We start from the raw sequence: 14989 nt of genomic DNA, 5'->3' as shown, positions 1-14989 counted from the left end.
TGCGGCGAATCTTCGGTAAAGACAAAGACAAAATGTACTATCTTCTAATCTGATTTCTCTCCTAAATTATTAAATTAATTATAAAATAATTATAAAAATTATTAAAGCTAAATTGGCATAAAAGAGCACGACATAATTTCTATCTTTTACATCTTCTTAAATGAGAATACAAAAAAAGACTAATTTTTTCCTTCACTGTAAATCTAACGAAATCCTTGATTCATTTTAACGCATATCTAATTTAATTTATCTTGACAATTTTATTAAATTCTTCTTCATAAAAGTTTCGAAGAATTTATACAACTATTTGCTTGGGCATTTCGTTCTTTGGTGGTTTCGTTGACAACTTTTTCGACTATTAACGAACTTTTAAATGTTTATAAAAAAAAAAAGACGAACGGACCGTGCGCCGAATATCATTTCAATAATAATGTTAAAGAAAACGGTAGAAAGACGCAAGTCGCGACAGCTGCGGCTTTAGATGCGCGTTCGTTCGTAGTTGGCCATAAGTTTTCGTTGGCCGGGAACGAATGGAAATTAATTTATGGAAGAACAGTTTATTCGCGATTCTTAGCTAAGTAAGAACGTCGTCTAATGTTCGAGTTTACTTCAGTTATCCTCTTCGTTCGCTTTCAAGCATAATGACAGTTGGCTGTCGCCCGCTCTATTAATACTTCCATAAAAGAGAATTGTGATCTATAGCCGATAAAGTTTATTAAATAAATGTTAATTAGAAAATTTAATTTTTCTTTCATTGAAGAATTAATAAAAAGGAGTGCGTAGACGTGTGAAATAATTTTCAAATCTTACAATATGTCATTTCTTTCGAATCTTTGATAAATAAATTTTTGAAAGTTTTTACTTTGTATTTTGAAAAATTAATCGAATTATTAAAAATATATTTTATTATCTTTCATACGTATAAGTGCTTCCCTCGCTTGTAACAGATTAAACGCGATTTAATTAAGCATGCCGTAAAGTACATAATTCATTGCGTCGTGTCGTCGATCTTATTCCAGAACTCAAGATGCAAGTTCGTTATTTGCAGAAATGAAATTACCCTGTATAAACATCGAATACTCTGCAACGTTGTAAAGTTTACCGTATATAGTGGCAAAGTAAATTTTTGCCATTCTCTCTCTCTCTCTCTCTCTCTCTCTCTCTCTCTCTCTCTCTCTCTCTCTCTCTCTCTCTCTCTCTCTCTCTCTCTCTCTCTTGCGTGTGACAAATCTTCGTTTACAACTACTAACAAAATAAAACATGTAAATATGAAAAATCAATTTACTATAATATCATAAATATTAATGATAGATAACAAAAGTACACTATAATGTATATAACTTGTTAATTATAGATTTGAATAATTTCTTATTACGGAATAATAAATTACATTTATTATTTTTGTTAATAAGTACTTCAGTTTAAATTTATTTGTATGAAAAATGTATTTCTGTTTAAAAATGCCATGACATAAATGAAATATCAACATAGGCAGCGCACGCACTGGAATAAAATGACAAAGAAATAAAAATCTCACGAGTCGACGACGTAACATATACCTTATTTCAAGGAGAATGCGATAAAACGTATTAAAGCTTAACGCCGGCAATTTTGTGCAAAAGATTTGTCGAAGTAAGCTGTGCGCTTTGGCTTAGAAAAGCCGGCATTTTTCAACGCACGCTTCATTATCTTCGAAACCCGAGTAGTTTCCAGTTGGTGAAGCACATTTATATCGCGGCGCGCACCGTGCTGGCGCGTTAAATCGTTGCCTTTATTCAAGGCCCGACGCGCGACTAGTCATTTATCTCGTAAAATCAACCGGTCAGCCGTAGCGCGTCATAGAACAAGCTAAATACAATCACGTAAATCTCGTTCTATTTCCGTCGATTAAATCCGCAATAAAAGCTGATTTTACGCATTCCGCCCGTTATGTATATAACGGCTATAAAATAATTGGCTTAACGATATGTTTTTGTTCAACTAGATTTATAGCCCGCTATTGTAATTTTATTTATTATTAATTTAATCTCCTAGACTGTATTTTATCGCACGTCAAATGGCTAAAAAACAAAAGCCGTTTTGTATAAAATTGTACAAACAGTTGGAAATAACAAATAATATAATTATTAACGTCTATACATATATGTATACGAAAAAGTAAAAATCACTTTGCAAATAGTCGACCATTCCTCTTTGTCTATATGGCTATTATGGTACGGTATTAAATGAAAAATAATTAAACGAAGCAATTTGACTAATATATATGTTCCGATACTGCGATTAAATGGCGATTACCTCGATGTAGAATCTCTATTGAGGAAAAGAAGAAGAAGAAGAAGAAGAAGAAGAAGAAAGATGCATGCTTCGAAGCGCTCGATCACTCGTAGAATACGCAAGTAACGAATAGTATGCTAATCCGAGAACGTTACGGCGAGGCTGCTCGGCGAATCGTTTCCAACTTTTCGAATTGCACCGCGTCTTCCGCGTTACCTCATCGGTTAGTGGAAAGCGGTAGTATGTTCTCCCACTCGGAGAAGTCCGTGAGAAAAACTCACTCCATCGTAGCAGTAAGAATGTTTCGCAGAAGTTCACTCGGGCGATCGGTGTACTCGCCATGTAAAATAAATCTCGACCCGACCGCGCCGCAGACTTCGGAGATTCCCATCTCCAATGAAACCAAGACTAATACTCTAATTTCAGAAAGTATGATACCTTTGAAATTTTTCATTAAAGATTTATCGCGAGCCTTTTATCCGCACTATACACATTACAAATCGTATTACGAACTTTAGAGCCCGGAATATCCGCGTGTCGCAAAAAAGGGAAAAAAAAAAAAAAAAAAAAAAAAAAAAAACTAATACTCGCTATGTACATGTATCGCGGATTTTTCGAATACGGTGTAAATTCACAAAATATGAGAGACGTACGCGATGACACGTGGAAAAAATCTGGAATAGAGCAAGATCGTACAATCAAATATTTTCAAGGCGGATCAAAATTTTTGACGTGACGATAGATAAACACGGATTTTTGTGACTTGAAAAAAAAATTTTGTAGATAGCAGTTTCAACGCAATCTGCGATTTGAATCAAACTTGTTTGTAGAAAATCGATCACGATTGCAGATTTGCAAAACACATCCCTGTAGATGATTAAAGACCAGTCGCGCGTACCATCTGCGCGAGGAGATTAACACGTTGTACCGTACAGTATCAAGTGAACATTCTAATGGAATCGATTGTCTTACACATACGGATTGTGAACGTCGATCCCTTCGTTTCAACATCTAATAAAATCGAACGATGCCATTTTCCGAGTACTCGTCGTTCTCTCGCGTCGTTGTTCCCGTCTTAAATGAGACGCTGGAATGAAAAACAGCACTCGTGGCTTGGTAACTATTGAAGAAATAACTGTCGACGAGGCTTTTGTCTTTTAGGTCACGAGCAACCTCGATGATTCGCTTGTACTAAAATCAACCGAATGGGAACGGAACGAATGTGGGCAAAGAAAGAGAGGGAAAGAGAGAAAAAGGGAGAAGGCAAGCGAAGAAAAGAAAGGGATCTCTCTTGAAAGAGCTCGCGAGCTGACGACAACACACGGCGAATGCATGCAGCACGGTAATCCCGAAGGAGAACAATTTTATTTGTTCCACCAAGAGCACATTCCCTCTCTGGCTCCATCCATTTCGAACTCAATTTTCGGATCACCTAGTCAAGCTACTGCTATCCTTCCTTCAGCTTGTCTCGTCATCTACACGTGACGCATAAGAATACGCGCGATCGCGTACCATTCCCCGGCATAATATATTTTCGAAACGGGAACGTCTCGTGTGACGTTTGCATTCTATTTTATATCATAAATGCACAAACTCTTTAACTAAAATAAAAATTCTTCCGTGTTATATGTTTATTCCATTGCGGTCGGAAAAAAATTCTTTGAATAAGATTTTTTACAAATACACACAAGTAACAAACGATCAATGCTAAGGTATACTCAATAACGGTGAGTGATGCAAAGTTTTCGCATCTGCATCTGCTCGTTAAGCGAAATAGAAGGAATAATCGCGACTCGTTAGCCGCTATATCGAGATTCCGCGCGTTTACTCTCTCTCTCTCTCTCTCTCTCCCTTCTCCCTCTCTGCTGTGCACCCCCCGCCGTCTCGCTCTCTTTTACACCGAGCCCCGTATCCTGTCATGCATATGAATGAAACTGTTTTGCCGCGAGCCGAAAAAACGTCACGCTGTTAAACGACTCGCGCTTATTCATAGCCGCAGTCAACCAACATCGTCCCTGCCGTCCCGGTAGAACTTCGAGGGACGATAATTCGAAGCTCGTTCCGGGCGTTCCCTTTGGGCCCTTTGTACGCTCGCGATATCACTTCGAAGGGAGCGCACGCGTATTTACCACCTTTCACCGTTGCTCGTTCATCAAACATATTAGCGATTCAGCCGATTTAACGAGAAAATAACTTGGAAACCAGGCGTGAACCAGTTTTTGCCGCAAACGCATAACAGCATTCATAAAATTTCACTTATAAAATTTTTATATAATTTTTGTAATTACAAAATTGATAATTAGAAAAATATCTTCTATATTTCTCACGTCTAGGAAAGCGCGTTTTATTATAGGTATGTGAAAACAAAGTTACTATAGAAACAGATTAGATCGACCGGGCAACGAGTAATGCGAAATATATCTTTATGCCGTTCATTTCTTCTTCGCACGCGATCGTAATTCGCAATTTTTCAATTACGCATTTTCACGAGTATGAGAAATGAAGAGAAAACATGAGAATCAATCTAGCAAAGAAAATGTATTCAAGAGATACGTGTGTATACGTTCCTGCTGCAAAGATTTGAAAAATATTCATTTTAATGGTTGACGTAACGCGAATATTGGTTACCACCGAAGTGTTACGTGCTCGGAGTTTCGAGCAGGAAGCACGTACTCTCTGTAGAATGTATATATATATATATATATATACATCATAATATCCGTCCTAAGATACGAGATATGAATATGTCGCTTAAAATCAAGTACGCAAAAAGTGAAAAATGTAATTCGCGAGCTTTGATCGCGCGTACAGTACATTGATTCTGAAACGAAACCATATTGTCGCGCCCCGCAAAGTTCACCCCCCACACCAAAGTTACACGAACACCCGCCGGTTGGCATAATTTCACGTCGTTTTAGCGGCTCGGAACTTTTTAGTCAAATTGAGTAACGGATCGTGCATTGAATGCAAATGACCGCGCGACATAACGCGATAGGACTCCCCGTTCGTTCCTTGTCTTTTTTTCCCCTTTTTTTTCTATCTTTTTTTTTTTTTTTTTTTTTGCGGTGAAGTTGGCGGCCAAACTTATGCGGCCGAAGTTATGCCGCGCGCACTTCCATGATTCCGCACCGCTCGTCGTCTACGAAACGCTCGGAAAAGTTTGCTTTTGACGCGGCGGGTTGCACGTGACGAATTCAAATCAGGCGTAAATACTTAAAGCAAACACTCCGTGCGAAAAGAGGGAAGGGGGAGAGACCAACTCAGTTTTAAAATAAAGCATTAGAAGCCCGACGAGCGACGACAAGGTTGTTAAGAAGGGCGGCGCCACCCCGAGGCCGGTCTTCCTCTCTCAAAGTTCACGGCGAACTTTGCGTAAACTTCGCCAAGTTTAGTAGTGAACTAGTTCATTGAACACAAATTGTAACCGCGATGAATGAATGGCGGATATTTCGATTGCTCAATGTGTAAATATCAATAAAATCAGAATCGATCGCACAATCAATTCCAAACGGCAGGATCAAGATTCCACAATCGTTTAATAGATTTTTATTCGTGAAAAACACCGAGTTACATATATCACTTTGATTACAAAAAATATTTCAATTAATAAATAAATTAAATTATAAAAAACTATTAACGGGATATGTACGTTCAAACGAGAATTTGTTACAATTTGCAAAAAAAGAAAAATTTAATTTATTTTGTACCTGAGAAGAATCTAAAACGGATAAAAATATCTATATGATGATTATTATATAAAAGCAATCATATTGAAGTAAATTTAAGTATCAGTCATTGACTTTTATAAAATCTTCCACTACTATTGAAATTTCATGCTGAATAATTTTTTCAATTTCTTTTTCTCTAGAGATTTAACATATATAATTATTGATAAAGTTATCATTATATAATATATAAATATAAAAAGTAATAAGAAAGAGAGAAAAAGAACAGTTTATTTAATATTTACGTTTTATCTCGACTTCAGGAAATAAAATTGCCAGACTGTAAGAAATTCTCGTGTATCGGAAAATTGTTCTCATATATATAGCTAACAGCTAAAAGCAATATAAGTGGGGCAAATAAGTTCTCTCTCTTTTTTAACTCGTCCAAGAACAGAAGAATCGCATTTGAACTTTTATATCCTTTCGATCATATACAACGGTATATTATCGATAACTATACGCTACTGATAAAAGTTACGAAAAATAAGATTGGAAAATATTATTTATAACAAATTAATGGAAGCTAAGATTAGATTTTGATTATTAAGTTAATTCACAGAAAACTAAAATGTTCAAATGTTTAATTATTATAAATATTTTTAGATTGTTTACGTCTAAATAATTGATAGAAACGTTAGCCAGTAATTTCACGACGGACGCGTTAATGTGCGGTAATTAATAATATCTTCAAGTTTCTTTAATAACTTTAATAAGTAAAATTTAGAATTTAATAAAGATATCTGTCTGAGAAAAACGAAAACTAAAAGCGCAATGTAGCCACCCGATGAAGTTTATTGGCACAACACCAAATGCCCAGTACGACACAGAATGAGTTTTTAATTCACTAGCGACGCTCATTGGGCCGGAAACCTAACAGCTACGTTCAAATCTCACAGGTTGTCAGCAGTGAAACTTTAATCAATAAATCACGCTCGACAAAATCGATCTCGACGAACGCAGATGATTACATTCATTGTTTAATTCAAGCTTTCATTAATATCAAAATTTTTTTTTATATATATTCGACTTCTCTACAGTCAATAGAATATTTAATTTAATAGAAAAAGAAAAAAAAAATTAATTAAATACATATAAATTCACGTATTAAATTTCAAATATACTCGTATGCTTAATAAATGTGTCGATTCCACGTATTAAACTTCATAAATATTATTGTGTGAATTGATATATATATATATATATATATATATATATAGTAATTTTTTTGTTCTATTATTTTAAATATTTTATTGACTAAGAAAAATGTAGAAAAATCAACATAAAAAAAATCTTTGATATTAATACAAGTTTAAATTAAATAATGAATGTAATTACGTATTTTGTCAAAATCAATTTTACATAAATTTTAATACGGTTTAAAATTGGATCAATTCAATTGGATAAATTCAACCTTTCACACATTTTGTTATCCACACACCTACACTTTTTTCTATCAAAAGGATTAAGAACATTTCGCCACTTACCTCGCACGATGAGCTTGATCACAGCTTCCGGCGCATTCCGGTTGTTCACGAGACACTCGTACAAACCGCTGTCGGCGGCGGTGACGGGATGCAGTTGCAACGAATAATTTTTCAACGACAGGGACATTCTGTTCTGTTCTGTTCGCCTTACGACGGTTGTACTTCTGCTCTTATACTCGAGCAACCGCATCCCGTTTGCTCGCCACTCGAGCATCAACACCAACGAATCCTCCGTCACACCCGGACAGCCTAGCGTCACGTTCTTGCCTGCCTCCACGACCACTTCCTCCACCAGCGAATTCATGGCATCTGCGAACATAGAGATTCGTTCGTTATGTTCATCGGATGGTGAACGTTATCGATGCGATAAAAACAAACGTGATTGCATAGAACTGCCGACGGAATCGAGGAAAGCGGACGGCCTCGCGACGTATTCGCGGGTTTATCGATCCGGAATTTACCCGCGTCAGGACAATATCACAGCGTAGAACGAATAAAATCCGAGAATAGAACTGGACGTTTGTCGACTTTACAGCGCGTTATTCTTCTCGCCTTCTCGTAAGAGAAGGGTGTAAAAAAAAAAAAAAAAGTCAAAGTGTTGTAAGGGGCAAAACGGTATCGATTCGCATCGATTTTCTTTCTCAATTCACTTCATTTTCCTTCATTCTCCTTTATTCGCATTAGCAGCAAGCTTTAATATTTTTCAACCGCAAACAGTAATCAGTGTACAGCAGCGCGAGAGGTATCTCGTTCATGGTAAACTGTATTTCGCTTGAATACTTTAAGGGAGGAATTATAATGTACGCGCGATTACAGTCAACACACCGTAGCTTTCGATCGACTTTTAAAATTTCACACGGTCGGGTCGTAATTTGCAACGCAAAATATACCCGAGCGAATAAGCGCGCGTTACGTCATATTGCATCGTAGAATCCTGAATAGCCAGGCATCCAATTTTCTTTCTAACGAGTTCAATTTTTTTTTCTCCACCTTTTCGATACACACTCGTGTATATACGCACTACTAGCCGCTTCTACCATAAAAAGGATATGCTAGGCCGACAAGTTTTACGAAACCCCATACACAAACGAACGACAGACAGGATTTCGCGCGTGATTTTGTAAGCACTAGCGAGATACATATACTACGTCGAGGAGAACCGTGTGTCGATCTCGTGTGTGATAAAACTACACCGGACATCACGATGCAGTAGGTCATCGCGAGGTAATTCAAGAGATTCTCTCTACAATCTCTTTGGAAAGCTCTCGCAAAGCTTTCGCTGGGCGAGTTTCGTAAAACGGTATTCGAATCACGCGTGTGTATTCATACGTGCAAGTTTGAGCCTTCCAAGCGTGCTCCTTTAGCGCATCCAGCCTTTTTCTCTTGTGATCGGCATAAATCACGCTCGTCCCTCTCTTTGAGTTACGTTGCAGTTACGTCATTGGGAACATGTGCGATATTCGTTCATCTTTGCAAATATGATGACGAATTTGTTACAAAATGACGTTTTATAAAAATCCTTTTCTCAATCTTAAATTTTTCTTCTCGCGTGACAAATTTTCCTTCATTCTAGTGAATTATATTCTCCATTCATTCTCTTTCTTTTCCTTCTAGTCTAAAATTTATGTGCGAAAGGCACATTTTAGTTTTTTGGAAAGAATTCATTATCTTTCTTTATAGAACAAAAGGATGATCTAAGCTATTATTTGTTTTATCTGCCAAAATATAAAGCATTAAAATTATCTTGTCTGCATGAATAACACAAATTTAAAAGTTATTGATTGATTGTTATTTGATTGATTGTTTTTTGATTGATTATTATCTGATTGATATGGTTATTTTAAATTAATATCAGAGAGGTGAGATAAAATGGGATACGGTTTATTCTTCGCATAATACATACACATACACCCACACACACACAAGTCAGAATAAATGAGATTTTTTTTTATATGTAACGGCACTCATAATCAATAAAGCGGTCTCAAAATATGCCACAAGATTTCTGTTTTCGTTCGTTAATCAATAAATAAATAACCATAACTCACCCTATCGTGAAATAGGACACTTGAATAATGCAACCATTTATTAATTAAGAGATCCAAAATTAAATTAAAAATAGAACATTTTAAAATATTTAATTTATCGATCGCGAATCTCGTCACCTACAAAAATTCACGCTGCATGCATATATGTATATAGAATAATTTATAGTCGGTTTTACTTTTATTTACGCAGATGATTGACGGATCAAGAATATTAAGATATATCCAAGTATATGATATACTATATTGTGTGTATGTATGTGTGTGTATGTATATATATATATATATATATATATATATATATATATTAATAATATAAATCTTTTAAAGCTCAAACCGAAATATATATATATGTATATATATCGATCAATATATCTCTTGAGGTTTAAAAAAATATATATATATATGTGTATATATATATATATATATATATATATATATATATATATATATATATATATCGGTTTGGAGTTTAAAACTAAATTTCTTCAAAAGTAACATCAAAGTCACTCACGGCGAAATGAGTCGACTGGGAAACATTTCGTGTCAGAAGATATCTCAACGGAATTTTAAAACACACGTTTCTTCTCAAAGCTCTCTAGATACTATCACTAAAAACTCGGACTCTGTGCACTCTCTCTTGCCTAACGTTACTACATTCCCGCCAATCCGTGGAACCGTAAGCGTAAGAAATATATATTCCGAACCCTGTACCAATTAATAACGCCACAATGCGCTTCCATGAATAAAAAAGTACATACGTGAAAGATAAAGATTAACGAAAATGCGGATCGAGATGAATGCTACGCTGTAGCGAGCGCATAGCGCGCACAAGTAATAATCTACAAGGCCATCGATCGTCTTTGATAGGCGTAGAGCCAGTCAACGATGTAGAAGCAAGAAAAATAAAAAAGCGACGGAGAAACGCTACAAACGCGTAGACGCAAAGATTCTCGGTCAACGAGAATCGTCGTCGTTTGTACGCGCAACGAGACCGCTTATAATCACAGTTCGCTCGTAAAATCTACGGCAAATCTCTCAAAAAAATAAAAGTGTAATCGCACACGTTTTGGCATACACGATTGTTTCTTGTATGGGATTCAAATCCCTCCCCCCCCCCCCAAAAAAAAAAGACAAAATTAACAAATAATCGCGATTCTTTCTTGTCGCGAATACGATATTGTGAGAATAATTTATTTCTATTTAACTCTTCGGGTCGTTATAATTTCGTACGCCATTTCAGCGCGAATTTACCGTATTAAACTTTCGTGAGCTAATAACTAATTTCTGTCGCCGACGCGAGGCATGCAAAACTGTATTTAGACGTTAATCGCGAGAGCTGCGCGCAAGTAAAATAATAGCAGTGGCTAAAGTATTAATACTACGCGCGTGTGCGTAATGTTCCGCGTGAACTTAAAACGTTCGATATAATTAGCAAACATAGAGAGAGAGAGAGAGAGAAGAGAAGATGAATTGACAAACAATCAGAGATACGCGCAACACGTTTTTGAACTTTGAACTGTTATATTTCTCCTCGCATGTCGCTTGGTTACATAGGAAAGAAGAAGTCATTTCGCGCGCCAGTTAACATAATATAAAATTTTTTGCAATGGATAACATTCGTAGGCAACCCGCCCCGTGACAGAAAAAAAATGTACACGTTTGCCCCTTTTGATCGCGCTCCACTTGTGCCCTCCATCGCAGAAATGAGACTTCGTACGCAATTTTCTCTTCGTATTTAAGAAAGAAGCTTTGCGCGTGCATTGGACTATGCAGGGAGTTTCTGCAACGACTACAACGGCAGCGGCAGCGGCAGCAGCAACAGCAGCCGAAGGAACGATGCAAACGCGCCTCGTTATTTTTCAAACTTCGTCAAAAGTACGCCGTAAAAAGTTTCCATAGCGATTCCGCCGCCATGCTTACGAAAAACCATAAATTTTTCTCTCCACCTCGGTCTTTCGCGGAGAAGGGGGGGGGGAGGGAAGAAAAGAAGAGGCGTGGCGCGATAATTTTTCGAATTTCACGGTGCATTGAGTCGCGGGCACGAGCGTTTTCCATTAGACGCTAAATCACAGAAGGAATTAATGTTAATTACGGCACAAATCCCGCGTAATGTCTCAATTGTGACAGACTCGAGGAAAACGCGAGAATATTTATGCTCGCCAACTGCAAACTACCGGCCAATTATTTTATCCGATTCTCGAGCGCGCTCGTTAATTATTCCTTACAAAGTGATATTCGTTATACGTTCCCAGAAGGGATTAGCGGAGGCAAACGGCATCTTAAATCCCATATGGGCCTTGAAATTTGCTTTAATGTTATAGGAATATTACGAGAGAACTTGATGCGCATGTCTACATGTCAGCGAAAGGAGGTGAGCTTTCAAGTAACTATCTCTTTCGCCGACATTGTGGAAAGAGATACTATTATCCTAAATTTTGTTTAGCAGTTTCCAGCGAAGTGTTGAGAAAGAAAGCGTAAACTGCATAAATTCATTATGTAAATGCAAGTAAGAACAATACAATGTGGTGTACATTTAACGGCGACATCATTCTTTTATTAGTAATAAAATCATAAACTAAAATAGTAAACAAATCATTTAAATATCTCCATTTATAATACATATAGATAGAAAATAAATGTATATATAGTAGAAAAAAAATGTTTTAAATCCTTATAAAGCTCTTTATTAAAAAAAAAAAAATACACACTCTATGCTTTACTTCATAAACACAACAGATTATATTCGCATGATTTTTTCGCAGTATTTTGTATATATAAATTTCTATATAAATTCTTTTAATCTATTTTTTTTAATACATCCAAATACATCCATCGCACGACTAGATTGTCCAACGATCGCATCATCAGCTGTCGCATCGGAAGATGCATCAATTAACGAAACGTTCTCGACCCGTGACCGGAGCTCAGGCCGGCCTAAAATTGAATTTCATCCTCTTTTCCCCGGAAGAGGAGGTCGGCTCGGTACGCCGTAAATTAATTTACGCAAATCTTCCGCGGGCATGAATTTTTCCAACACTAATTTCCCCAGAAGCTACCACGCTCCGCGAGATACGGTCACACGGTCGAGGCAAGCCGTTACCACGGTAATTACCTTCCTACCCCTTCGTTCCGCTTCGTCTTTTTGTCTCATAACCAAGTAACTATCTTAATTGCTTTTGCTTTTCTAACTCTGGATACTGCACTAAGTCCAGCTCGTTTTATAGGGAGGAATGCTGACCCTCCCTCCGACTCTCCTCTCTACCCTTCCTTTACTCTATCCCCATTCCATTCCAAGTCCGAAAACCCCCTCGTCGTTAGCGACTATCCGCGGGGGTTAGCATCCTATCTTCACCCTCCAGAGGTCGATTTAAATTCGTTCGCTTCCGCCATTCGCGCGCTTTCTCTCTTCTTCTTTCTCGTCTCTTATCACTCGACACCCTTAGAACCGCTTATATTTTTTCATTGTGTCTCTGTCGTCCTTTGTTTTTTTTATTGGGGTGATGAATATCGCAACCTCCACAGAAAAGTAGAAGGCGACAATCGCGAAAAGCAATCTTCCTAAGAGAATCTCAAACGGTACGACGCGACATAGCTCGTGCCAATTTTCGCTCCGTTAACCGTTACGCTGATCTTCGTTATTTCCCATGAAAAATTTTTCATGAAAAATAAGATGGAACATTACCGGTAGGACAAACCATTAAACAGAGTAAGGAGCAGTTTGTCGATTATTTTAATCAATTATAATTTTTATTAAAAAAATCTGTCGATATTAAGAAAAAAATAATAATAATAAAAAATCTAAAAGAATTAATAATATAATAAAAAAAGAAAAATGATCATTAACGCTTCATAATAATTAGAGAAAATTCTCGGTTGGTCTTTTAGGGTAAATGTGATTGGTTAAGCCGCGATGGGTAAAAATATCCCGCAAATTCACTCAGGCTTTTTCATCTCTTCGCTGGCTGCCTTTCTTGCGATGGTAAATCGCCAGGAGCGCAAAAGCGCACGATTCCTCGCTTCAGGATTTCAGCCGTTTTCTTGCCGGTCGTCAAATAGATAAGCGTAGAGCGCGCGTAACGCAATTCGTGCTCTAATTTTGCGAAAGTAGGAGAATCTTGATACAGTTGATTGCTTTTCAGAAACTCTTAGTATTAGTCGCGACAGACAGGAATTTATCACGAGCGAGACAAGTTGGTTTTAATAGCAACTCGCGAGAATTATTACACCGACAACTTATTACCTTACAACACTTGCCACCCGCATCTGAATGTACCAACTTCTCCGAGTGCTATTACATGGACGTAATGTGCGCGTCGCACTTTCGTCGTTGAAATTTGTTATCTACATTTTTTTCTCTTCATTTTTAAACAGTAATATATAAACTTTTTATGCATAGGTCTGTAAAAGCACAACATTTGCTCGCAGATCGAAAAGCGTTATCAAGATCTACAAACAGCACCAGTGCTGACACGAGTAGTAATCAGTTGGTAGCGGTAAATAACATTTTCATCGAGCAGTCGATCTGACAATAATAAGGAGGTCGCGCGATTATTTTCCTGGTAAGAGAGAGAAAGAGGCCGCGCATAGATAGGCCACCGCGTTGATCGATTAATCACCGGTAGATTCTCATCAGCCGGGGCATATTTGCACGAACAAACGCCTCGCCGTAAGAAGAGAGCTCGCGCATAAGCCGCAACTCGCACAAATTTCTGTCTACCAGAGTTGAAATCGTCGTAAATCCACGAATGATTCCCGGCGATCGTTTGTGTCGGTGCGCGGTACGTAAACTACCATAGTTTAATCGCTTCTTCGGTCAAACGCCCTCGTTAATTACTTCCGTTTTAATTAGCGCGTTTGCTCTCTTATACAGGAAGGAAGAAAGAGTCTCCTATGCTCGTCGTATTGTAAATCATCGAATCTGAATATTCCGAGTGCCTGTACGGTATCGTTTCATCCAATGTATACAAAAGCATTTTCTTATAGAGATGTTGTAACTTTCTGATCGAGTGAATTTCGGGTAATGAATATAGATATTATTTCTCGGATATTCTAACGGATGTACTTAATATAGTTTCTTAAAATACATTAATATATATGTAGTAATATGGTAAATTTTACTATAAAGTGCAAAGCTGTCAGTTTAATTTTATCGTTTAAAATTTGTCTCTCTCGGTTCGATATTTTTTATTTAAATTCGATAACTTTATTTTAAGATCATTTCTCGTACATACATGTAAGAGCAACATTTTTCAAAAGAAATAAATTTCGAAAGAAATTTTATTTAAGACACGCCATGCACTGTTAAATGGACATCACTTTAACGTTGTAATAGTTTATATGTATGGAACGATCGTTCTGAAACAGACGCCAAACTGTGAAAGCAAACCATTCGGTATTAGTTTTTCCCCCTTTTGGAAACTGAAACTCCAACTAAAAGAATTGTACGATTCGATAGCCG

General features: G+C 37.0%; 1 protein-coding gene across 4 annotated transcripts in view; it reads right to left on the bottom strand.

Moving 5' to 3' along the window:
- LOC140665008 (putative receptor-type tyrosine-protein phosphatase mosPTP-1) overlaps positions 1 to 14989 on the bottom strand; it is a 266798-nt gene that overhangs the window by 161175 nt on the left and 90634 nt on the right. For all 4 annotated transcript variants that reach the window (XM_072890653.1, XM_072890650.1, XM_072890654.1 and 1 more), the window contains one exon: positions 7484 to 7792. In XM_072890653.1, the coding sequence (XP_072746754.1) occupies positions 7484 to 7787 (304 nt within the window). In that variant the 5' untranslated portion in view covers positions 7788 to 7792. The remainder of the gene's footprint in view (positions 1 to 7483; positions 7793 to 14989) is intronic.

Source organism: Anoplolepis gracilipes, chromosome 4, assembly GCF_047496725.1.
Source record: "Anoplolepis gracilipes chromosome 4, ASM4749672v1, whole genome shotgun sequence".
NCBI lineage: Eukaryota > Metazoa > Arthropoda > Insecta > Hymenoptera > Formicidae > Anoplolepis > Anoplolepis gracilipes.
This window is presented reverse-complemented; position numbering and strand designations above follow the sequence as displayed.